The sequence below is a fragment of the Pelecanus crispus genome, chromosome 19 (assembly GCF_030463565.1).
Source record: "Pelecanus crispus isolate bPelCri1 chromosome 19, bPelCri1.pri, whole genome shotgun sequence".
NCBI lineage: Eukaryota > Metazoa > Chordata > Aves > Pelecaniformes > Pelecanidae > Pelecanus > Pelecanus crispus.
The window spans coordinates 8,731,781-8,757,772 of record NC_134661.1 but is presented as its reverse complement, the minus strand read 5'-3'; the positions used below and the strand labels follow the sequence as shown (position 1 = coordinate 8,757,772).

At 55.8% G+C, this 25,992-nt stretch overlaps 3 protein-coding genes across 3 annotated transcripts; 2 read left to right on the top strand and 1 right to left on the bottom strand.

Moving 5' to 3' along the window:
* Nucleotides 1-3,331: 3,331 nt before the first annotated feature.
* Nucleotides 3,332-16,495, bottom strand: C2CD2L (C2CD2 like). Its single transcript, XM_075723296.1, has 14 exons — nt 16,244-16,495; nt 14,130-14,225; nt 13,533-13,652; nt 11,537-11,647; nt 10,537-10,653; nt 9,790-9,907; nt 9,501-9,624; nt 8,895-8,959; nt 8,174-8,301; nt 7,704-7,875; nt 6,834-6,935; nt 6,096-6,229; nt 5,293-5,575; nt 3,332-3,818 (listed from the first exon to the last, which is right to left on the bottom strand). The coding sequence occupies exons 1-14, from the start codon at nt 16,493-16,495 to the stop codon at nt 3,598-3,600; spliced, it is 2,043 nt and encodes a 680-aa protein (XP_075579411.1). The 3' UTR covers nt 3,332-3,597.
* A 649-nt stretch (nt 16,496-17,144) lies between these two features.
* On the top strand, nt 17,145-22,420 carry DPAGT1 (dolichyl-phosphate N-acetylglucosaminephosphotransferase 1). The gene is made up of 9 exons (XM_075723188.1): nt 17,145-17,299; nt 17,384-17,504; nt 17,590-17,803; nt 18,341-18,487; nt 18,633-18,717; nt 19,172-19,360; nt 19,999-20,086; nt 20,473-20,628; nt 21,834-22,420. The coding sequence occupies exons 1-9, from the start codon at nt 17,145-17,147 to the stop codon at nt 21,897-21,899; spliced, it is 1,221 nt and encodes a 406-aa protein (XP_075579303.1). The 3' UTR covers nt 21,900-22,420.
* A 2,347-nt stretch (nt 22,421-24,767) lies between these two features.
* Nucleotides 24,768-25,202, top strand: H2AX (H2A.X variant histone). Its single transcript, XM_009491838.2, has one exon. It carries the CDS (start codon nt 24,768-24,770, stop codon nt 25,200-25,202), a length of 435 nt encoding a protein of 144 aa, XP_009490113.2.
* Nucleotides 25,203-25,992: the final 790 nt, after the last annotated feature.

Here is a 25,992-nt window from a genome sequence, read left to right as displayed (position 1 = left end):
AACACGGCATTCGGAATGCAGGCCCTCATAAGCGGGTTGAACTCCTTCGGAAGCCTCCGTGCGTTCGAGCCCACCGCTCTGCCGCCCCTCTTCCCCCGTGTATTCGGTCGAGGACCGACTTCACAAGGTGCAAATATCGAGCCTACCCTGAGACGGCAACCTGGCACCGACAGATCACTCGAGTCTAAAAAGTTAGACAGCGGCCCGTGCTGTGCACTGAGGTCGCTCCGCAGTCCCGGGTGTTACGAAACGCCGCAGACCCTGCAACAGCACCAAGGTGAGGGCACGGGTATCCAGAGGGAGTTAAATGGGGAAAAGCAGACTTCAAAGAGCATTTCTTCTGTCCTAAAGCCAGCAGCACAAGCAGGGATTAAATGCAAAAGAGATTTCTTTAAGCAGCAGTTCTATGGGAGAAACTCCCCGGGACTCTCTGTCTTCACGCTTTCTGGAGGCCAAAGCCCAGCGTGACCTTCCCTTTCCTTCCAAGAAGATCGGGATAGAAGAATCGTTTCTCACGCCAATAATCGCACCTCCCTCGCAAGGCAGATGCGTTACCGTTCGCGGCTTCGGGAAGCCGGGAGAGTCACCCGTGCGCACGTAGCCGCAACTAACAAAACCAGCCGTCTGCTACTTGGGGGATGAAAACAACCGCACGTGCAAGAAAGGAAGCCGCGTATGGATACGAAGAGAAAGGATCGACACGTTAATCGCGAGCACATCAGAACTAAGAAACTCCCGGTGCACGCAGCTGAGCTGTTCCCCCTTATCCCCGTGTCCCTCAAAGAGCAGTTTACCCAAACACCCTGAAAACCATCCTGGGCTTACCGAGAACATTTGGAAGAAGATAAAAGGTTATGACATCGCTCCTACACCGTACAACTTTGGAGAAGCAATGAAACGGCGGAAGGTACATCTCCGCTAGGAAAGAGGAGCGGGTGCGGGAATTAACGTTTGGGGATGCGCTCTGGCAGCACTTGACAATACCCCTTTCCTTTGCAAGCTATCTAAGCAGATGCAAACTGTCACAGCAATTTACTGCCCACGATAAAGAGCGCTGCCAAAAATTCAAGGGAAGATACGCGCCGACCATCGTGCATCCCACGCGCCGTTCGTTCCACGGACCGCAGTGCAGGATATTCATGTACCGTTAGCAACAGAGGCGGAGTCATAGCGGGGATGGCGGAAGAGAGCATGCCAAACCAGAACCAAACCCCGAGGCTCTGGGAACAAGGGCACGCCTGCGAAGGACTGACCCAGCAATGGAAGGCTACGTCAAACCGGTAGCCGGATCGCTAGAGGCGAGCCGCGGATTGCCAGCTTCCGCCAGCGCTGCAGCAGGAACCGGGCGCTCGCATAGAGGAAAGCTGTTTTCAGCAAGAAACAGCGAGCGCTCCGACATCTGTAGCACACGGGGCCGCAAACAAAGCCACAGTACCGTGCAGGCGAGGAAAGAAACAAAAGATAAGAGACGTGAAAGAGCTCGGGGATGACAGAAAGACTCCCGGACCAAAACAAACGGATGGAGAAGAGGTTCCCGGTCAGGCAGCTGCCCCAGTCCAATTTCTCACACGTGCCCAGCCTTGCGGGGAATCGGCAGGAAAACCGGAAAAGAGAGTCCCTCCTGCTGGCACGCAGCAGCACCTTCAATCCGAGCCCCAGGCAACTCTGGCCTTCCCTACCTCCAGACACTTTCAAGAGACGCCCGGAACTTCCTGCCTGTAAATCCTTTTGCAGCAGCACACCAAACACATTGTGGGCCGATTTGTCCTTCTGAGGAACGCGATGCGTTGTTTCACACGCACCGTCAAGAGAACGACTGCTTTTTCAGTGGGTCGCATCCTGCGTAAGGTGGGGCGACGACCCCCACCTCAGGAGGTACCGTAACAGGAGAGCAGAGCTAGCGAATCCAGTCAGGCCTAGGAGACCGCTCTTCAGTGAGGCTTTTCCTCCCCTTTGCCCCATCTCCTTAACTGCACAACCCACGGGAGAGCGGGAGCTTCCGTTCAAACCACGCACCGTGACAGGGCGTGAGCGTTTCTCCAAAGAGCATCATTACGCTATCCGAACTGGGCCCCTGGGGATATTCACAATGCACGTGTGTCAGGAGACCAGAAAAACGTTCGTCCGCAAGGGCAGTCTCCTCGCGCGCAAGCGGTCAATTATCCCCCGGGCGCCTCTCCCTCTGCAAATACCCGCTGCGGAAACGCCCACCGTTTGAACACGGTGGACCAGGTTTGCTAAAAGAAAGGAAATACCGGATGCAATCAAGAATGGCTCCTTCTACTACAGGAAACCCTTTCATCAGTGAAAACGTGTGAACGCTCGCTTCCCTCCACCACGCGGCCTCCGGCTTCACATCAGACCGCGCTTTCACCAGCATTGCCACATTCCTCGCCGTCCATCCCCAGCGCAGTGCCGGTCCTCGGCGCGAGAACCGCGAGAGGCCAGGCCCTCCGCAGGTCCGGAAGACGGCCCAGCGCCCCGCTGTCGACACCCCCAACCGTCCCCGAGGGAAAGGGTTCCGCTCGTACAACAGCCGGTGCGCGCATGCGGCACGGCCCCTTCCCTGCTCAAGAACACAGATGCAGAAGGAGGGCCGGGTCGCAAGGTGACAGCACCGACTAGACATTCTGGCGAGGGCTCGGGCTTCTCCAAAGACTCACCCAGCAGTTAAAACTTCCTCCTTCTTAGAGACTCCTTCCTTCATCAGCATGGCACAAAGCAGGCATAGAATCATAGAATCATAGAATGCTTTGGGTTGGAAGGGACACCTTTAGAGGTCATCTAGCCCAACCCCCCTGCAGTCAGCAGGGACAGCTTTAACTAGATCAGGGTGCTCAGAGCCCCATCCAACCTGACCTTGAATGTTGCCAGGGATGGGGCCTCTACCACCTCTCTGGGCAACCCGTTCCAGTGCTCGACCACCCTCATTGTAAAAAATTTCTTTCTAACGTCTGATGCATCGCTCAGCACTGTCCGAACCACAGACCGTTCCAATGGCAGAGCTGCAGCCTGTTCCCCTGACAACTCACAGCCCAGGAACGCATCGCCTCACCCCACCCCTCAGTCAGGTTATGGCCTCTGCACCAAGCAGAAGCAATGCGAGCGTTCAGACGGCCAGCGACCGCGTCGTTCTGTCTCGCCGGAAGAGCCGAGCGAGGCTACATCCCGTGCTTCTCGGCAACGTAGCCAACACGGCTGTTTCTCGATCTTTACCTCCAACGGTTGCCACTTGAGAGGCGCCCCCCCCCCCCCCCCCCCCCGCCTTTCCAGGATGCACCCGGTGACACCAGACAGCTACACAGGCAGAGTCGCTTCCGCAGCTCCTGGGACCCCTGCAGGGATTAGCATGCCACCTGGGTTTTCCGGGACGGCACGGTGGGGTACGACAGTCGGAGAAGGCTAGGCCAAGGCAGACGAGCAGCCTAAGCCCTTGGTTCGCCACCTCCGCTCCCGAAATGGTGTAAAGCGTTGGGGTGTCTTCCCTCAGCCAAGGTCGGAAGGAACTGGACTGCAGGTCACAGATACCACGGAGCGGGAAGACAAGAGACTAGAAAAGGATCTCTATGCAATCCTTCCGATGGGCTTCTCCCTCCTTCAGTTCTCACCTGCTGTCGTGCCATCGCTAGCTTTGGGTTTGGATTTGGACTTGAAGGAGAAGCGCTTGATGAGGCGGCGGGAGAAGCTGCCGGCTTTCTTCCTGGCAGCAGAGTTGGCGGCAACATTGGACAAATCATCGTGCGACTGGCTCAGGCCCGCTTCCTTCTGCTTGCTCCTTCTCCGGAAGATGAGCTTGGTACCGCTCCGAAGAAAGCTAACTGCAGAGACAGAAAGGAAGGAGACAGAAACCACGATAGTATCCCGCCCTGGTGAGTCTCAGGGGCAATAACACACCCAGCCGCTCTCGGACGAGCGGCAAAGACCTCTTCCGGCCCGAGCACCGGAAGCGCACAGCGGGTCGGGGAATCCCGGCTCCCAACCACGAGGCAAAGTCTACGTTTCAGGACAGACTGCAATACCAACAGGCTGCTTTCACAAAGCACGCCGTCTGGCATCCCCTCTGTGTAAACTTCCTTTCACGCCACAACGTCCTCCCTTCGGTGGAGGACACGTGCAGAGCTGTAGTAGAAAGCTAAGGCTCATACGAATGGAAAACAAGCGAGAACGTCTGCCTGCAGAGACGCCGGGAGGAGGAACGCGCGAGAGGGAAAAGGCCTCTCGGACTAGCCCATCTCGAGGATGCCCGGAGCAGCCGGTCATCAAACCCCTGGAACAACCGCCCACGGTTCCACCGGACGCCCGAATCGCGAGACAAATAACGGCAATGGCTCCGGATGACTCACGCGGGCAGGACAGGATGGAGACGCCGATCACCATCAACCCCAAACAGGTACAAAAAGGCACACCCAAAACCCGCTCGCGAGACAAAGCTACAACGGTATTTCCTACAGAGGGGGCTCGCTTTCTGGTTTCTTCCTTCTCTTCCCCATGCACCAGGTCTCTTAAGACCCTGGGCCACATACCTTTCTACCCGCCGACGTGTAAACAACAAGGGGCCGCCACAGTTCAAACGGTACCTGGCGCTACTGGAGTACAATGCCCTGAAACGTGTCCCGCGCTCGTATTCCGAGCAATTGAGATTTTGGCTCACGCTCGTTTCTGTACATTTGTAGCTAACTGGAACCGTTGCAGCTACAAGCAAACAAATCCGAGGTGCGCCATCCACCTAATCGACACGAGCCCGCAAAGTCCAGAACGGCAGCTCGGTCGGGGCAGGCCTGCTCCATCGTTTAAAAGCAGAGAGTTTGTCGGGACATCCTGCGGTACAACAGGTCAGAGGCGCTAGCTGCTTGGATGCTAACAGAGAAAGAGGGAGGGCATCGAGGCCCGTACGATCTGCGTTGTCGGGCAGCCTCCGTTTCCGTGCCAGAAGCAGCCAAATTCAGAGCGGGAATCATCACCTACAGACGCGCGCCTGACTTGCAGACCCAGAGGCCAAGGAGCGAAAATGGGTTCTGGGGAACGCGTGAACTGCGCGGGGTTCCCATCTAAGAGACCACGACAAAACCGAAAAGGCCACAGGAATTGCACACCTGCAAATAGAGGAGTTTGGAACTGCTCCAGCGGGAAGCATGGGAGAGAGGCAGGCTCTTCCAGGCTCCAGCAGAAGCTGCTCTTCGCCACACCGACAGCCGGCCGCAGCCCCCGCGCTCGGGGTGGGGAACTTGGACGCCGCTTTGTCCTCAAGGACAACAGGCTAATGTTAGCTACCATCTAATGGTTCATCCTTACCTTTGTGATCTTTCAAGCTCCTGGTCTCAAGGGCTCCCGTGGAGCCAGTTTCAGACTCGACATCTTCCACCGACGGTCTCTCAGAGACGTCCGATCGCGTCGTCTCATCCAGCTCCTGACTGGCTCTTTGTCCCGATGGCGACGTTTCCAGCAGCCGCGACGATTCGGTGGAATCACGCATCCGGTCAGCTACGCCCTCCGCCGCAGGATCCCCGTACGCCGTGGCCTCCAGGGACGCGGCATAACCCAGAGAAAGTGCCATTTCATCTTGAGCAATAGGTACCTGGAGGGGGGGTTAAAAGGTCAGGCGGACAGGAAGACAGGGCCTAAAGGATCGCGTCCGTATCCCTTCTTCCATCCACACCTATGCGCGGATTCTCCGGTTCCGATCGTCGGCGCTAGAGCGCGCCGACGCGCAATCGTCGCTCTTTTGCTGAAACACACCAGAACGTGGCCGATTCCAAAGGGTGCCGCAGCGCCTCCCTCGCTCCCGTAGGCAAGTCCAAGGAAAACTCCTTAGATTCGCCACAAGGTTCCCAACCGGCTACGGCAGCAGCCTCCCTTTTTGCGGCTGCCCTTTGCAAACTCCCACCGGCAGCTGCCCCGCAGACTGGCGAGGTACCTTTGACACTCACTGGGAAGCAATGACAAGCTGCAAGGAAGCAGCGAAAGGGTTCCGCCGAGCAAGTCATCTGTGCCGGAACCTTCCCGCACCGGTCCCTACGGGACAGGGTGGTTTCACGCACGCATCCCCAGAAACAACCTCCCAGAGTGGAAATGGAGCCCCGCTAACTACCAGAGACCTTGGAAACTCCCGAGATGATCAGCGTGCTACGTTTTGTCGGGGTCTTCTTGGCGGGCTTGTTGTTCGTCTCAGTGAGCTGCCTGATCGCCGTCTCGGCCACCGGATCCAAGCCGTTGGGCACATGGCTATCCCCTGAGCGCAAGAAAGATACCAATGCTTGAAGTAGCGACCTTCAGCACGGGCAAGAGGTCGCTTGCTGACCGCAATGCTTGTAATAGGCAACTACATGCGCACGAAGGTACAGAACAGAACTGATTACGGGCTTGCCCGAATAAACCACAGGAAAGAAGCTCCATACAGCTCTCGGCTCGCTTGGGCACCCGAAAAGTTTTATTTCCCACCAGGCTTATCATTAAAATACCCTTCTCCCTCAACAAAGGCTTCCAAAGACTCCCAAGAGTTGCAGCAGCCTTGGCTACAGACCGTCAAAACGGCCGCAGCACTCCGTCCTGGAGACCGTCGGAGTACCGGGCGAACAAAGCCCTTGGGGTCCGGAGAGGCAGGAACATTCCCGGCAACCGAGGAAACACCCAGATTCACAGACAGGATAGCCAAAGTAGAATTTCTTTTACACGCCCCCACAGCCCTCCGCCCCTGCCTTCGCTCGGGCGTCCGGACGTTCTCTTCCGCAGCAAATGCGGACGAGTTCAGCAACCCACGTTCAGACCGCCGCTCTCTGAGAAAGGCTAAGGAACACAGTCGCCCCGGTAGGAGCCTCAGATTTCCAAGCACTTACGGCTACCGCCGGGCGAGGGGCCGCGAGGGCAGCTGCTCTCCAGAAGCACCGTTGTCTTCTTTTCAGTCACTTCCACCTTGGAAGGCGACCTCGATGGTGAATCTTCACGGTGAAAGAGAGGCAGAGACACCAGTAAGCAGAAGCAAAGCTTAAGCAACTTCACGACCGTATCGCAGCCCCCAACGCACGCTCCCAAAAAGCCTCAAGCGCGCACGCGGAGAGCCCACAGAGGCCAGCTCCGCGAGGCTTTGCGGCGATGAGGCAGTAAGAAGCCTATTGGGAAGAGACACACGAAGCAGCCCCGTCGCAAGACCCCGTTCGTGCCGTTTCTCAGACCCGCCTCACGGACTAACCAGCACCGCGTTCACCAGGGTGTCAGACCGCAAGCGGCGACAAACGCTAGTAAGCGAGGTAAACGTGCTTTCGGCTCCGCATTCGGCATGTGCGGCATAACGTCTTTAGCGGCAAAGAAAATAGAGGGAGAGCGGCAAAACGCTTAGGCCCAGCATCACGCAGAGGCTATGCGGCAGCATACACGTTAAGAGTCGGGACCTTCCGCTGCCAAAGGGCGTCAGAGAGGCTCGTCCCTCTCTCGCCTCCCCCCAAACACAGGGCTGCATCGGTTCCCTCCCCCAAGGCTGCACACGAGTCTCCAGCCAGCCACAAGTCACCAAGGGAACAGCGACAACACCCGCGGACCGACCCAGAAGCCAAAAGCGCCGCGCGAGGCGCGAGTCCGCGACAACCGCAACGTACAACGGCCAGGCGCTTTTGCTCCTGCCCGCGTGAGCGGCCTCGGGAATATCGCGGCCGAGTCTGCGCCCCCACCGCAGCCACCCGTACAAGACGCCTGTCGGGGAGCAGCCTCACCCAGTTTGCAGTCCGCCTTGGGCCGGGACTGAATCGTGGTGACGGTAGTCACGATGGTGCCGTCGGGCATGATGGTCCGGTCCATCTCCACCTTCTTAGTGGGAGTGATGCTGGTTCGCAGAGATGCAGCGTGCTGAGCGTTCAAAGATGCAGGAGACTCCTGGAATAGCAGCTACAAAGAGTAAAGCACAGCTCAGAGAGGCTCTCCTCCTCCCAGACGGAAAGGCAGCTGTAGGGGTGACAAAAAACCATCGCTCTGGGCACTGAGGAGCCATCCCTGCCACAGCATTGGTTGAACGGAGGGAGGGTCAGGGACCGAGGGCCGGGCGACACCCCTCCTCGGCCTAAGGGTCTGCCAGTCCCCACGCTACGAGCCCAGGCCTAATCACGCTTGTCTCCAGCCAGAGGCTCGCGTCGTGAACGCTTCCGGAGCGCACGTTTGTGCCGAGCTTCCGGAGTCGCGAACTCACCTCCAATACAATGGTAGCTTCGGCCGCCAGTGACTGCCCGGCTCCTGGGGCCAGTGAGCAGACCTGTCTCCCAGATGGTCGTTTGCCCAAAGAATCAAGCAAAAGCGTGGCGTGGGCCAGCAGCACATCTGCAAGAAGGAACAGGAAAACAACACGCACCGCATGACCTCAGCGCCTCGGACGTCTCCCAGGCAACCCCCGCTTTTGGGAATCAGCCGTGCGGGCCAGCGAAGCAGATCCCCACGGCCCCAGTAGCTCCCAGGTTCGAGGGGAGGAGGGGGCAGGCAGCGCTCCTCTTTACCAATCCAGAAATGGACTCCCTTAAAGAGGCGGATGTTGCGCGGCCTCCATCAAAAATAGGCGCTGCGGTTAGTCCCTGACCGAGTACAAACGAACAGAGCAAAGAGCCTTCTGCAACGTTCTTCCAATACACGGGGGCAAATCCCTGCATCCCTCGCCCTGCTTCGGAGCAGAGACGGGCAGGCCACAGAAACCTCCCGGGTACCAAAAAGGTCAGAGTAAGAGCGTTTCACTAAGAGAAACGGACTCTGGAGTCACTTCACGCGGTCAGAGGCTCACGTGAAGTCGGACGTGAAAAATCCTTCGCGGAGTTTGTCACGCATCGTACCAACAGAACTACCGCAGGCTCAAAGCACGGGAAGTCCCTTAGGCATTTTTGTTTCCCTGCCTTACAATCCATCTTACAGCTGCCCATACTCACTTCCCCCTCCGTCACTGTTCCCCAGCACCTGTAGCTTCAGCTCTTTACTTCTAGGTCCCAACTCCCTGTTGAAACAGAAAAAGACGGGCTGGTATCAGGCAGTCTTTGCAAAACAGCCACGTAGCAAACAACCCCGTTCCGTATCTTCCCTCCCTCAAATCTCACGCGCCTCGTCACCTTTTCCAAAGCTCCAGCAGGCACGCGCTACTTTGGAGGACACGACAAGGGGCAGCACGCTACACGGAACAGGAGAGCTCCAGTTCACGTCCCCTGCAGGGCCATGTAGGCTTCCAGGGCAAGTCGAGAGGGCTAGCCGTCTGGGAAGGCCAAGATTTACGCTTCGGGCCTTCCACGCCGCCACTCCCCCACGACGCCTGCGATCGGCGCTTCCGCCCATCCAGTTAAAAACACAGAGCGTCCGGGGGAGCGGGAAATACATAGGCAAGCTGAGGCCAGTCGCCGGAATCGGTAGCCCAGCACGCGGGCAGCATAAACGCACGCCGCCCCGCGGCGCGAGAGTTCACCTCCGCGCCGTCCGCATTGGTTACTGCGGCGCGGTAATGACACCCAGAGACCGCGCGGGCCGAAAGGAGGGCAGACGCTTACAGAAAGAGCTCCTCGTTCCACTCCATCTCTGCTGCGGCACTGGCGCCGCCAGCTGTCGCTGGCCTCGTCCGCTTCTGCTGCGGGGGGCTGTCTAGCCCTGCCACGCAGCGTACCTCCCCCGCTCCTGCAACAGAAGGACAGAGCGCGCACGCGCGCTCGTCAACACGAGGCAGCAGCCCGGCGGACGCACGCCCCTCTTTTCCATTCAAACCCGCCCAAAACGTCCACTCGCCCCAATCTCGCCACCTGCGCGCTTGCCCCTGCAGATCGGCAACGTCGTCACGCTTACCTCCCTTCCCCCGGCAGCCCAAGTTCAGCACGCGAAGATTCCGGAGCAACAGCTTAGAACCCAGAGGGGCCGCTGCTACTCCGGACGGGGACTCTCGAGTCAACTTATTGCTGGGTACCTGAGGAATGACGAGAGCGAGACCGACGCCTTTATCGTTCCCTCACCAGCAGACGGCAGCAAGAGCGCGACGTTCGTCCTTGCATCTACTTAAGCAGCTCCTCACGCCAACGTAGGGGAACGCCCACAGAGCCATCAAGAGGCACCGCAGGTTCCCCAAGCTATCGACCTCCGGCAGGCCCCCCGTGTTATTTCAGATAGGGAATTTAAGGCAGACAGGAAGAGACAGACAAGAGCAAGCTCTCCAGCTGCCAGACGGACCACCGAAGACGACAAACCACGGACCATTCCGTGCCTGTAAAGGCTGCCCCGGACGGAGCCTCGGTGTTCAGAGCAACAGAGAGACTGCCAAAACAGAGATGCGTCTCGGGCAGTCCGGCTCCGCCTCAACGCAACCGCCACTCAGCATTCAGCGTTCAGGAAACAAGGTACAAACAGAGCCGTCCTCCAGAGCGGTTTCTAATTATCCCTACTCCCCGTGCCACAGTACCCCAACTCGAACAACAGCGCAGGCCGTGATGCGGCTGTCGCCCAGAAGTAAGTCTAAACCCTCGGATTCCCGCCTTGGCCTCAGCCCCCAGAAGCGCCCAGCGTCTGAGGCGCAAGAATGACGTGAGGAAAGAGCCTTACCGCACCGGCTCCGGTGGCGCAGGCCTTCAGATTCACCATCATGGCTGGCTGCGTGCTGACAATGGTATCCTCGATCAGATCCTTTATGGTGGACAGATCCGCTCTCCCTTCATTCTTCTCTCCGCAAATTAAGAGGAAACGCAGGAAAGTCGTAACAAGGCAGACACGTTTTCTCCTTACACAGCTCCGACTGGGTCTCGAGCCTCTAAGACGCTACACAGTCTTTTTCCCGGTAATAACCTCCCAGGTCCTCTTCCCGTATCCTGTACTCGCTCTCCCCAGCGCTTAAAGCTTCTGTCTAACAGCTGCAGGCAAATATAGGTTGTCCAAATGAGACAAACTAAGTCTCTACGTCTGTAGTCTACCGGGCGCAAATATTGACAATACAGCTTTTATGGTTTGCCACGTCCTCACCGCCTCGTGAGACGGTACTACCACGCTTTTGGGAGAACAGCCAGATTCCTACATCTACCCAGGATAAAGCAACAAGGGTGTCAATAAAACAAACAGACCAACTTATTTGGATCCCAAAAGCGCAAGCACGCTGCCGTTCAGCCCATTAAACCTCTCAATACCCGCAGGCTCCGCATGCTAACCTCCCAAAAAAAAACCACCCAAACAAAAAAAACAAACAACAAAGAAAAACCACACACAAAAAAAACCCCAAACCGAACCAACCCAGCTCATTTTGCAGCTCTACACAGGACAACAGCAGGAGGACCTACACAGACAGAAAGCCTCTTTCGCTATGCAGACTCCCATTCTGCTGTTACACCAAACTTGGACAACGGACGTCAGTACTGCTTAGGCCCTCTTGCGGATGCCCTGTTTTGACAGAGCTGAGCTAGTATCGATTCCAGGGTGAAAGAATCCCCTCCGTCACCCTAAAGGGCCATGACAGAGAGTCGTCAACCTCTCCCTCCGGCCCCGCAGCAGCCTGGCTCTCGGCTCGACGCCATTTCCGCCCCTCCCGCCCTTCTCCCTGCTGATTGCCACTCACCTCGCGAAGCTGAAGTCTCGGAAGAACCGAAAGGCTCAAGTCTGGTCTGTCCTTGAAGGTCCACGACACCAGGAGACCTTCGTTCTGTACCTCCTCCAAGCGGATCTCCACCTGGCCCAGAGCAGATACCCAGAGTCAGGAACAGCTTCCGTTTCCATTAGGTGCTTTTTGCCCCACTTCAAATTCAGCAACTGAAAAGCCCTCATACGAGTGCAACAGTAAGAGACAAAACATAAGAGCGCACGCGGTCCCGGGCCTACAGGAAGAAGCAGCTGCAGAAGCCTTGTCGCTCCGTAGCGAGATCTGGCTTCCTCGCCGCCTTTGGACGTCCAGGCACCATCGCAGGGAAAAACGACAGGTTATTTCTTTGGCAGAAGAAGCAGCCCGCAGGACAATCCAAAAGAGCAAGTTAGGTGCCGACACGGGATATTTGCTGAGCTACGTCAATTAATCGTTGCCAATACTAAGCACGGCCATTTGTAAGTTAGCAATGCGTCTCCGGGAGATCATCCTCAGACTGAAAACTCATCCAGGTCACCGATAGTCTGCAACAACAAACCAGACCGTACACCATCCCGTAGTTCGGCTGCAAAGTTGCACACCGATACACCCAAAGGGCGTCGCGTTAACGCAACGGACAGAAACAGAACCGCACAGGAAGAACTCCTGAGCCGGTATCTCTAGCGAAAACAGGGCAATGAAATTTTACATAGTTCCAAAGTAATTGGCAGACTGACATTCGTTTACCAGGAACACAGAAGGTCGTCAGTCGAAAGCGACAGATCTGGGACTCGGTAGCCGGGTAAGGAACCAACAAGAGGTGCCTAAGAGAGGCAAGGCACATTTGGAAACGCAATGCTTCAAGTACTCCGACCGACAGGCACACGATAACCTTACCAGCATTTCACAATGCAGCAGCAAGACCTCAAGTAGAATGCCACATGCAATTCTCTGTAAGAATCATCAACTGAAAACTCGGACAGGCACAGACAAGGAGACCTAGAAAATGCCAGCAAGCGGAGGAGCAATTTGATGAGATGTGACGAAGGCCACCCGGCTCTCAGAGACTACGCAAAGATGAAAAGCGACCACAGCTGCTGCCCACAGCTAGATCTGCAGCAGGCGTGCTAAACAGCGGGGGGGAGCTATTTAAATGATCACGGAACCGAGGCATAAAACCAAACCGGGACGACCTGATAAACGTAGGTTGAACATTTTAATAAAGCTTCTGAGAGCAAGGGGGCACTAGAACAACCTTCCAACTGCAATACCTGCAATAGCATAGAATCAGCCCCCGCCACCTCTTCTAATTTCACCGTGTCTCCCTATAGCGCAAACAAGCGCATGGTCTCCGAGCAAGATACCGTGTCCGGCGTCAAGCCCTTCTTCGTGATGGGAACAAAGTCACGTTCCAGAGAAGCAAATCCAGCCAGAAAGTGACTACGGAGTTACCACCCATTGCGGTTTCACAGCGCTTTTGCTCCGGAAGAAGCATCTCCAATATTGAACGCGCAGGAAAAAAAAGAAATCTGCATCACGCTCTTGTGAATGCGTTAAGGGGAACACTGACAAGCAAACTGCTCTTCACCACAGGTTTCTTTTTCACACCGACCACCAGGACAATGCCGCAATCGTACGTACGCACGGGACGCGCCCTTCCCTATCCATCACACCGCAAGGGGAACTGAACTCTGTGAACCTTTCGCTTCTCAAACGCCCGCTTAAAAACACAGTATAGAACGCTGCCATGCCTCAAATCTCTCTGGATATTTTTACAGATACATTACATGGCCAAGACCTGCAGAATAAGACTCAGAAAATGGGACTCAGCAGGCAGACCGGCAATGTTTGCCACCCCGCCAAACGTCAGCAACAGCACGCTGCTGCTTCCGGCACGAGGAGGCCTGTATTTGCACTAAATCGGGTCCTCCTTCCTCAATCAGCATGGGGCTGTGCGAAAGAACAAGTTAAACGGCTAACTTTTTACAGCTGTTACCTGAGCCTGCAGCACAGCCAGAGTGACATGATAGGTGTCCACAGAAACAGCAACTGGGGACTGCTGAGTAACGGAGACCGGGAATTTCACAGCTTCAGCTGACAGATGGCAGGACAGCACCTAGAAAGAAAAGGAAGGAAACGAGTTTATATCCTTGGCGAGAGGCAGCCGCGCGACAGAAAAATCTCTAAAAGCAACAGGCAAGGTTGACCCATTGTAGCAGGAAAGAAACATCAGGCTTACTCCCAGACCCAGTTCCGGACTGCGAACCTGCCATTTCAGACTCCGTACGCAAGGCAGTAAAGACGCATCGGTGATGAGAGCTCTCTTCTCCTCTACGCTGTAGAACCCCGATATTTGGGCTCAGCGTCCATAGGCCCCAGCTCCACCGACACACTCCCTCCAGGGCTCTCCCAAAGCTCACTGACACACAGGCCCAGAGCTTGTCGACAGGCCTCTGAACTCAGCGACAGACCTCGCCCGAAACTTCCCCAGTTCCGCCATCCCCATCGCACAGGCCTCGGCAATCTCGGTCGAACACACCGTCAGTCAACGGAGAAACCCCACGCTGCACAATTCAGAACAGCAAAGCCTTACCATGCTGCGGTCCGACTGTCCCTTGCACGTCACGTGACTTATATGTGCAGCTGGTGGTAACTGAGGACCCTCTTCAAATGTGATCTGTACGGAACTCTAAGAAAAGAGAACTCCATTAGTTCCCAGCAGTCAAAGGATCTCAGATAGTTTCAAGGACGATGAAGGATTCTGACGTGGAGCCCCAGAGACGCTCCGGTCTGTTTCCATGAATCAGGCCAGCACACGGAACCATCGCACGGTGCAATTCTACCCACCTTGGCTTGTCCAGACAGAGAACGGAAACCGGGTCTCCAGTCAGGTCTTAGGCTCACAAACACTACGTTAATTTCACACACAGGCAAGCCCAAATGAGTATGGAAAATTGTTCTGGATAGCAGTCAACTATAAGTCAAATGCGTTAACCCTTCTTCACTGCAGAAGCTTTGCTGTTTTTTCTCTCTCTCCCTACCCTGGTGCTAATCCTACCCCAAGTAAAAAAAAAAAAAAACAAAACCAAAACCAAAAAACCAACCCAAAAAAAACCCAAAACCAGAAACAACCAACCCTAACCAAAAAAAACCCCAAACCCCAACCAAAAAAAAAAAAACCAAAACCAAACCACCCCAAAATTCCGATCGACAACAATAAAATCCACCCTTGGCATATGGTACGTCAGCTCCTGTGCTCGACTTGTTGCCTTTTTCTACGCTCTCCTGGTTCGCTAGATTACAGTCTCCGCTGCAGAAGCACCCCTGGTCCATCAGACAATGCTATCGACTTTAAGCAGGAAAACAAAAGGCCAAAACTGAACCGTCCCACGCTCGCTAACAAAGTTAAGGCCTCCTTTGGTCACGCTGCAGAGGACACTCATTCAGGTTCCGCAGCCTTTATTCAAACGGCTGTATCGCACGGCTGCAGCTTACGCACCGTGTAACCGAAAAGGACTTCCCTGAAAAAAGACAAGTACCACGCAGGTGACACGTAACAAAAACAAGCGTTTCTTCCTAAGGCTCCTTCCTCAAAGATCCAATTTCTTTATCTCACCCCAGCAAGTTATTTATTATCAGGGGATTACACTGAGGCAAATGAAAATACAGAGAAATGAAGGACTGCAGAAGGTAATGCTGGAAAAACTGCTGCGCAGACATTCCCAAGGGACCCAAAGTCACGGCGTTACCCATGGGCTTGGGCTTTACGAAGCCTATTACGTCGATACAACTAACAACGCTCAGGGGCAGGGGGAGTAATAGTTTCTCATTCCTCACCACCTTCACCAATCGCCTGATTTTTTCACGTGGTTGTGCTGCACTGAGAGATCCGCTTTTCTGCCCCGCCTCTAGTCCAGAACGTAACTCGCTTTGTCAAAACAGGAGACGCTTTTCCAGTCTCGCTAGAAAACTCAAACATGAGCTCACACCACGTTCTTCAAGACTTTAAATTTCCTTTTCTTCAAACACGTTAGCTTCACGCTAACCTTTTTTAGCTCTTGATTTTCCCGTACAACTTAACAGGAAAGCTCCCCCTTCCCATTCACGTGACAAGGAAAAAAAACCAAAAGTACAGCAGACTTTGGACCACAGCTTTTGCGGGCAAAAGTCCCTGCCTCGCAGGCAGCAGGAGCTACCGTGCAATTACTTCCCTATGGAATCGGCGAGGCACGTTCTTCTTCATGAACTTCCAAACCACAGAGCGATACAACGGTAATGCTGTGACATTAACGGGAAGAAACACCAGAAAATTCGGAAGAGGTTGCTGTGGAAACCGCAAAGTGGCCCCGTCGGCCGGTTTCATCACACCCGCCTCGGGCTCAGGCCCCAGACCGCGCCGAACGAGGCGTACGGCCCGACAGCCACCTTTCCCCGCTTTCACGACGCGCCATGCTCACGTTTCGCTACGCTCCCGTCCCGCCGGACTGGCGCAAAGCTGCTGGAGAAGCGACGCTCGTGGTTTGCTCGGAAACCAAGCTCACGTGTCAAACCGGCTCCCTTCGGCCGAGACCTCGCAGCCCCTGACGGCGCCCGGCGAGGCAGCTTCCTCGCCGCCCCAGAACAAAGGGCTCGCGGCCCCGCCCGCCCAGAAGCCGCCGCCGCTCCCCCCACCTCCCCTCGCCGCCGCCCGCCCGGGCCCCACCGTACCCCGTGCCGGCGCGCCTGGCTGTTGAGGGCTCGCACCCAGGCCCGCTGCCACTGCTCCCGCAGGGACCGGAGGGCGAGCAGCGCGGCAAGCAGCGCCCGGGCCCCGGCTCCGGCTTCCTCCGCCGCCGGCCCGCGCCGCCGCGGCGCCCGCAGGGCCGCGGACCGCCAGTACTGAAGCAGCCAGGCCGCGACGGTGAGCAGCGAGGCGGCGAAGAGCAGCACCAGCGCGGCCCAGCCCGGATCCGGCCCCATGGCGCGGCGCGCAGCGGCTCACGGCGGGCCACCAGGCATGGCGGGCGGGCCGCCGCCAGGCAACCGGCACTGCTGCGGCGCCGGCCCCGCCGCTGCCACCTCCCAGCAGGGCGGGCGGGCGGGCGCTGCCGCGGCCCGGCGCAGCCCTCCGCCGGGGATTGCCCGCTCCCCGCGGGGGGGCGGGGGGGAAGTGACGTACCTGGGGGCGGACTGGAGCCGGCGCGCAGCTCGAGGGGCGCCGAGGCGGCCATGGCGGTTGCGGGCGCTGAGGGGCGGAGTCCGTCGCGGGGCCGCCCCCGAGGCCAGCGCGAGCGCAGCTCCCCGAGCAGAGAGCCGGGCTTCGCGGCGCACGCCCGGATGCACGCAGACTCCAGCGCCGGGCACCGGCGCTTAAGCGCGCCCTCAGCGCAGCCGAACGCGCTACCGACCCCCGTCCCGGCCAGCGTCCGAGCGGATCCCCACGCCGGCAGGCGGCTCATGCCAGGGCCAAAGATGGCGCTCCCCTCGCCGACGGGCCGGGGGTTGGCCGCGCATCCGGCGCCTCCCCTCTGGCGTCCGGCTGGAAACAGGCGGCGGGAGGCGTTGGCGGGCGGGGCTCCGCGCCCGGCCCCGCTCTGTGCCCTTGGCAGGGGCAGCGCCCGCCGTGGCCATGGCGGCGTGGCCCGCCGTGCCCCTCCTCATCAACCTCGGCGGGTCGCTGCTGGGCTTCCTGGCCACAGTCACGCTGATCCCGGCCTTCAAGGAGCACTTCCTCGCCGCCCGGCTCTTCGGCGAAGACCTCAACAAGGCCTCACGGCGGCCCGTGTGAGTAGCGTTGCCCCGCCGAACCGGGTCCGGCCCCGGGACCGCGATCGGCCGGGCTGACCCCCCACCTTGCCTGCCTTTCAGCCCCGAAGCACAGGGCGTGATCAGCGGGGCCGTGTTCCTCATCATCCTCTTCTGCTTCATCCCCGTGCCCTTCCTGAGGTGCTTCGTGGAGGAGCAGTGCGCGGCCTTTCCTCACGACGAGGTGAGACCGGCTTGGCGCTGGGAGCACAGCTGGCGCGGGCAAGGAGCGGCCACCGGTAATTGGGGTCCCGTTCTGTGTCCTGCAGTTCGTGGAGCTCATCGGGTCGCTCCTCGCCATCTGCTGCATGATTTTCCTGGGCTTTGCGGATGACGTTCTGAACCTGCGCTGGCGCCACAAGCTCCTTCTTCCTACCATGGCTTCCCTCCCGCTGCTCATGGTTTACTTCACCAACTTTGGGAACACAACCATTGTGGTGCCTAAGCCCTTCCGGGTGCTGCTGGGCATGCACTTGGACCTGGGTAAGTTATGAATCACCACAAGCCGGCATGCAAACGGCGAGCGATCGGTGGAGGGGTCACCTGGCGGCGCTCTGTGCTGCAGAGGGAACGCACGAAGGACTCGCTTGAGTAACCAGTGAGAGGGCACAACTCCACCCACTAAGTATTAGTCTGGAAAGAACATCCAGAAACCCAGCACGCATTCAACCACGCACAGATAGGCATCAGTCATTTTTCCAGGATTCTGGCGATACAGCTCAGCGCCAGGCGCGCGCGGCTGCCAACACCACAACGACCAAAAGACAGAAAGGGAGCGCTGCAGTTTGCCACCGTGTCACAACCGTTTGCCACAGTCGCCACGTTGTACGGATGCGTACACACGACGGCTGACTCGCAGGGGAGGGAGCGATTTATTAGTAAGCTACCGATACCAAAACTCACCGAGATCAGTAGGTGGTGGGTCATCGTACAAAGCAGGAAGCGAGAGCTTCGCCGAATCGGATCGGGGGCCTGCTTCGCCTATGAATTCTAAAGCGCTCGGCTCACTCTGATCTGCAGGTATCCTCTACTACGTGTACATGGGCATGCTGGCAGTGTTCTGCACGAACGCCATCAACATTCTCGCTGGAATTAATGGAATTGAAGCAGGGCAGTCTCTGGTGATAGCTGCTTCCATTATCGTGTTCAACATCATAGAGTTAAACGGTAAGGAAGATGACATACATTTGCGGGTGCAAAAAGCAAAGGGAGATAGAATCCTAGATTTCAATATCTGGTATTGCTAAAAATCAACCAATCCTGTCTTATCACAGATGCTTCCCCCCCCCCCCCCTTTTTCTTTTTTCTACAGGGGATTATCGAGAAGATCACATTTTTTCTCTCTACTTCATGATTCCCTTTTTTTTTACCACACTGGGGCTGTTTTACCACAACTGGTAAGAGGACGGACATTCTTTAGAAATGTCCTTTCTGTTTACTTTCTCCCTTTTCAAACAAACAAAACCACTTACCGACGTGCAGGTGGGATGCCAGAGCGTGGGCAGGCTTCTCATCAGAACCAAGAGCGCAAAGCACGGATGCGCTGGTAGCTTTTCTTTTTGTTAGAACGATTCCAGTCGCACCAGCTACCCAAAATGCACGGAATACGCTCCCTCACGCATCTCACTAGCCTTTTTTTCGTGCTGTATTCTCCACAAGTCAGGCTGCGTATCCCAGTCCCACGGTTCTTAGCGTAAATACCCGCGATAGTTGTTCTCACTATGGAGATCTGCTGCGGTTCCCTCTTGGCTCCTAACTTGCCACGTGGGAATACATGCAGTGGTTATAAAGTCACTTTCACAGCGACAGCGATCACGACAGACCTTTGTTTTTCTGCCCTGTGGATCGCAGGTATCCATCTCGAGTGTTTGTTGGGGACACCTTCTGCTACTTTGCCGGCATGACCTTCGCCGTGGTGGGGATCTTGGGGCACTTTAGCAAAACAATGCTGCTTTTTTTCATCCCGCAAGTGCTCAACTTCCTCTACTCATTGCCTCAACTCTTCCACGTCATTCCTTGTCCCCGTCACCGGCTGCCAAGGTAATGTATCCAAGTGACCTATGATGCTACCGCAGATTGTGCCTTTTATCTCCAACACCAGCTGAGAAAGGTGGTGGTAGGTGCTCTTTTTAAAAGCCAAAGTGAGTTTTAGAGTTCAACGTTAGCTGGCTCGCTCCGCCAGCTACGGTCAAGTCATACGGTAGAGGTTTCTCAAAGTTAAGTTTTCTGACCACCCCACTTCCCCCAGATACAGAAAAGTGATTTTTAACAACATTAGAATACGATTATTCTCAGCTACAAGAGTGGGAGAAATTGCTACGGGCTGCTTTTAATGCTGTTGCAGTAGGATCTGCCAGGATTTCCTAGTAGCGAGCATGCTGTGGTGCTCTGCCGTATCAGCAATTGTCTCTGCAGGTGTGGGATCCCTCCGTTTTCTTTTTAAAACTATACAGCTTTATACACGTATCGGGGGTGCAGTGGGGAGGAATTTCCTCCTGACTCCGCCCAACCCGAGGGGCTAGGTGTCGGCAGCTGTTGTTAAGCATATCGAATTATTCCTGCTTTTTGCACCACTGGATTTCTTTCTCAACTACTCAGCTAGGGATCTAAGTCTGCTTACGTAGAGATCTCTCCATCTCCTCGCTCTATACGGACTAATATTTTAATGTTTCTTTTAGGCTCAATCCTACTACAGGGAAGTTGGAGATGAGCTACTCCAAATTCAAAACTAAGAGCCTCTCTGCCCTGGGAACAAGCATTCTGAAGGTAATATCCAGAAAACATGCAAAATCCAGATGCGTTCTGAGGCGGCAATCAAACGAGAGAGGCTGATCAAACATGGGAGGAACAGAACGGGAGGGGATGCAGAACTTCTACATTCACTGGCTATTTCCTGACTCAGATCCAGAAAAAATACTCTGCTTAGTCCATCACCATCCTTCACAGTCACTCAATTGGGTTAATAATCAATCTTTCAGAATAACCACGCATAGCAGCGTCCCAGGACCACGGTAAGCCCGTCCCATCTTTTCAGCGAGGGCACGAGCCAGAGTTCAGGGGTGGTACGGCAAAAGGGATCTTGAGCAAAAGCAGCCAGCGCGGTGAGCACCAAACGTACCCGGTGAAATAGCACGCGATATTTCTTTCCCCAGGCAGTCAAGATCTTGCACATAGTAGACGTGAGGAGCGGAACGGATGAAGATGGCGAATACACCGAGTGCAATAATATGACGCTTATTAACTTTGTTATAAAGCTGATTGGACCCACCCACGAGCGAAATCTCACTCTCCTGTTGCTACTCATTCAGGTCAGACAAACGGTTCCTCCGGTAAAAAGACATCCTCTGCAATAGAAACAGATCCAAATTGGTCTCAAGGGTCACAAGGGGAAGGGTCACAAGGGGAAAGGGGGAATTAAAGTATCACGCTCTTCACGCGAGATGCATTCGAGCTGTGGAACTTGAGGAGAATCAGAGGTTTACGCAGCTCAAGGAGGAAACAGATTCCTCCCCGCCCCCCCCGTTCACAGAGAGCTAATAAATACAAAGTCCCTAGGTTAGCTTGAGCAGATTCCCAAGGTGCGAATCGTTGGACGCTAGGAAAACATTAGGAAAGCAGAGTGCCTCGTCACAGACCTGATACAGCCTTTTTCCACGTTCCCGTTTTTCCGTCAAACCAAATAACACGGTCGCAGAGTTATCGCCGGCCGGCAGACTCACGTTAGCGTGGCACGTAGCTCAGCGGTATCTGGAATCCGAGTGGGGCGCGGGAGCGCTTTGAAGCGACTCGGAGCACAAGGATAACGTGCCTCACAGATACCGCCGCTACCTCTATTCAGCACGTGAACTCTCGTGCGTAATATAGTAGAAGCGCCGCTTTCGGAAAGACCTGCATTGTTTAGTTGCCACAATAAAATTCTTTTTTCATCCTCAGATCAAAGGTAAGAGATTCTTGTTAGGAAAGAGAAGAGACACTTAGCCAAATTCCCATTCGGGAGGAAGGACTTCCAACAAACCGACCTGGAGACGGAACAAGGCTTAGGCAAACTGTATTGGGGATGGGAGAGGATGGGAAGTACGTACCGCTCGATCTCGAGCCCAGTCACAGCGGAGGAATCTCGGCAGCGCCTTCTTGGAAGGATGCCGAGTTGCGGCTTTGACACGAGGTGTTGTCCATGACAAACCATAGGATTTACTTTACAATTACGTTCCTCCTTAAGAAGGGTTGTTCCCAAGCATTCGTCTCGTCCACTCATTCTCACCGTGTAACTGTGCACAGGCACACGCGGAAATCCCCTGCAGATAGCTGCGATTCTCAGAGAAAGAACCGAGACCTTTGGCTAGGCTTCTACCATTCATCTTCCTATACCTAAAAAATTTAGCCTAAGTGTCGGTGTTCAGTGAAACGAGGCACACTGGAAAGCATAGCAAATCCATCTGGAAAGAAGGAATCTGCCAGCCTGTAAACTATTTAACGCTATAATGTTTCCATTGTTTGTCTGATCTTTACCTAGGTCCTGGGCAGCACGGTTGCATTTTCAATCCGGTACCAACTAGTGCGCTTGTTTTATGATGTCTGACCAGGCTGTCGGGGAGCACAGGAAGGAGTGGTACCTGCCAGTCAATTTTCTCCAATTGCTGACCAAATGATTCAGCTGGTCTTACTCTGGCCCGCCGAGAAGACCTCAGGACGCTTGTCAAAATGCAAGCGACTACTCTGCGCGGGCCAGTCTTGAACCATAATCGACCGTAATCACCTTTTTTTTTTTGCGCACAGAAGGCTTTTGTCCGATTCTGCGGACAGAAAAGATTCACTGCTATTTGGACATCATTGTTACTGGGAATACCTTTTGGAGAGGAAGTAAATGACCCAAACGTTTACTCACAGTGCTTGGGGGGAAAAAAGCAGGAAATATGAAATCTCTGTACATCTAACAAGCACGTTACTGTTCCCCAAGAGAGAGAAAACAGGACCTTCAATTTTGGTGAGACTCTGTACAGCAGAACCAGTCAACCAGAATCCTCTCCTGTCTTCTCCAATCCTGTCTTTGGTCCATGGACATAGAGTAACATGTTATAAACCATACCCAAAACTCGGAGTGCTCCGAGAATAAAATAACTCATGGTACCCTTTACCCTTCGGTGCTTTGCCTCGAGAATATCATGAAACTAGGTCACACAGCACATCTCCATGGCCTTCTGCCCTGCTAGGGGGCTGATCGTTTCTGCAGTAGACTCCCTCCTCTTTCACAGCTACGGGGAACATTCCCACCAAAGGGCTTTTATTTCTGAACGTCTTTTATCATCTGCCTTCCTTCGTGGAATAGGACGCGTCCGGAACGGGCTAGCAAAGTAAGGATCGCCGTGTCCTTGCATAACAGAGGACATCAGTAAAAGCCTTAGATTAACATGGAACTGAGACCCTGCAGGCTGCAATTACCTTTTCCTCAAACACGAATTGTTATTTATATAGCAGTGTCTGGCACCACAGTTCACCACAGATTTGCTGCACACCTGACAGAAAACATGTAACAGCCATTGGAGTACCAGGTTAAAGAGTCTGCGTGAGATTAACAGGAGCGAGAAGCGACATAACGCAACAGCAAAGACAGGGACGCCGAGACGGGCGACAGCAGAAGTTGCCGAGTCCGGTACCTTAATAGACCTGAGGCTGCCGCACTTCCACGCACCCAAGTCTGGCCAGTAGTGAGGCTGGGAACGTATTCCCGGTAGGCAAAACACGCACATGTCCAGCGACACCGATCACCACTAATCTAACCAGAATCTAACGCGCAACACTCAAACGTGAATGGTTCAAGTGGCTGACTCCTCTTCCTCCTCTCCAGCCAATTGGTTTGGAAGTCTGCTAGTAGAGTAGATTCATATAAACATACACGTGTATACACACGCACGCACGCGCGCAAACGTTATGAATCCCTTCAGTAGCTGGCCTTAAACGCTCTGTCTGGTAACTAGCTGCTGGATTTCCTGGCACTAGGGCATATAACACCCGAGGCCCGCAGTAGTACTCTACTTGCTCTTACTCGAATCTTCTCACCTAGAGAGGGTGAGAGAGAGAAACGAATCGCGCTGCTAGCTGATCCAGACGTAAGGCCTTCCAGTAGCCAACTGTCAGATACCCGCCCCGTTTTCTCTAGCAAGCTGGCTTAGACCTACACCTCCGGTAAGCAACCCGCTGACCCCGATCTCTCCCGTATCTGGTCCTGGATACCTGGCTCCAAAGCCCGTTACCCTACTCGCTTGCTAGTCTGACTCACTAGTGATCACACATGCTGCCATTCCACCCTAGCCCTGCCCGCCGCCCCCCCCCCAGGCACATGCTCCAGCCCTCCCATTTACTGGTACCGCGTATACACTGGCTGCTTTGACCTGTGGCGTGATGTCAGCTGCTGGCGCTTAGACCTCCAAGCGAACACATCCTGTCACCCTGGAAAAAAAAAAAGTAGAAATGGAGCTTAGCGAGACAGGATGGACCGCAGAGATAAAGGCTACCAATCAGCAACATGTTCACACACCACCGCTACCTTCACCCAGCTTGTCCTTCCACATTCCCGTGTTTTTTCCTCCCAGTCCACTTTGACTGCTTCCCCACCTTCGGTGCTTCCCTTAAACAACCCGTGATATATCTCAACCATTCCCGCAATCCCCTAAAAAGGATTTCACGGCAGGTTTTACACATCCCCAAATGTTCTTCTCCCGTACACCACCGTAAGGCCAATACCCCTATAAGCGGGGATCCTCCTCAGTCTGCAGGCATGCCCAGAGCTCCCCTGCCTCGCTCTGGAGGGGAGCCAGGCCGAGACCGCGGCCTAGGCCCAGGGGCCGACCCCAGCCCTCAAAAACCTCTGGGAGCAGCCCAGCTGGGGTGGCAGCGCGCCGGTTCGGTAATCGGAGCGCCCCAGCTATCGTCACTCCTCCACCCTTTGGGTTACTGCGACCAGCCTGTAACGTCAGAGGTGGCACAGTCAAAGCTCCTTACACAGCACCGCTCTCGGAGCGCTGCCACCTCCCGTCAGGAGCACGAGCGCTCGTGCAGTGGGTGCTTTGGCTGCCCACGCTGCACGGGGAACACGAGGGACTCTGCGGGACAGCGGGGCTCCCTCACCCCCCCCACCCCCCGCCTCCCTCCCCGGCGGCGCCGCGCACCAACCGCCTCAGCGCGGTATGAATTTGGCGCCTTGCTTTCTTATTGGCCGGCCTCCGCCGCCAATAGACTCGGGGCAAGCGCGGTGGTGTCGCACGGGCGACCAGTCAGCAAGAAGTTTCTTCCGGCAGACGCACCAATAGCGAGGCGCGGTGGCGCCGCCCAATGAGCTGAGCCCTACTTTGCGGAAGGCTATAAAAAGGCTGGGTGCGGGGCCTCCTGCCTCACTTCGCCGCAGAGCTCCGGAGGAGAAGGGAAGCTTCCCGCAGCGCACCGAGGCGCCATGTCTGGCCGTGGCAAGAGCGGCGGTAAGGCCCGAGCGAAGGCCAAGTCTCGCTCGTCCCGGGCTGGGCTGCAGTTCCCGGTCGGGCGCGTTCACCGGCTGCTGCGGCGCGGGCACTACGCGGAGCGGGTGGGGGCCGGCGCTCCCGTTTACCTGGCCGCCGTGCTTGAGTACCTGACGGCCGAGATCCTGGAGCTGGCGGGCAACGCGGCCCGCGACAACAAGAAGACGCGCATCATCCCCCGTCACCTGCAGCTGGCGGTGCGCAACGACGAGGAGCTCAACAAGCTGCTGGGCGGCGTCACCATCGCGCAGGGCGGCGTTCTGCCCAACATCCAGGCCGTGCTGCTGCCCAAGAAGACGGGCGGCGGCGGCGGCGCGGGCCCCACCAAGGCCGGCAAGAAGGGCAGCGGGCAGCAGTCGCAGGAGTACTAGGGCGGCCGGCCGGCCGACCCCCCCCGGCACCACACAAAGGCCCTTTTCAGGGCCACCCCCATTGATCACCGGGAGAGCTGCGATCCGGGGGAGGGGGGCGGGGCGGCTCTGTCCCGCCGTCGCGCCTGGAGGCGGTGCTGGGCCCAGCCCGCCGGGGCTAGCAGCGAGCTGGGCCTGGCAGGCAACCGAGGTAGCAAGGAACGGGCCCGCCCCGCTCCGCTTGGAGAAACCGCTAACAGAAGAGCTGCTCCGTAAAGACTTAACACTTACGCTGGGGTGCTTGTAATCTCACCGTGTTTATCGTCTGTTACATTCAGCGGACGTTGCATAGAGAATAAACAGTGCTTCATTTCCCAAACAGGACCCCGGTAAGGTGCCGTTTCAGTGTTTCTACAAGGCACTGTAACACGTGTAGCGAGCTCAGGCCACCGCAGTAAAAGGAAAGGGCTAACAGCTACAGAGAAAGGCACAACAGCCCAAATTTGGGCTTCCTGTTCAGCTCCCCACTGACCACTTAGCATAGATGAACGACCGTCTCAGATTAACTCTTGTAGGCAAGCATACAAGGGAAAGTGGCCTGGCTGTCCACTGACTGCCTAATTTATTACTGGCCAATCAACAACAAATTTGCATGGGGTAACTGCAAACTTAATTTCTTACCTTAACTGAGACCTATGTGGCACCTCTGCTACTTTACCGTGAGGAACCCAGTACTGGGAACCTAATAACAGTCCCTCTTCAGAATTCCAATGACCGAACAAACCTAAATAATATTAATGGCTACCAAAAG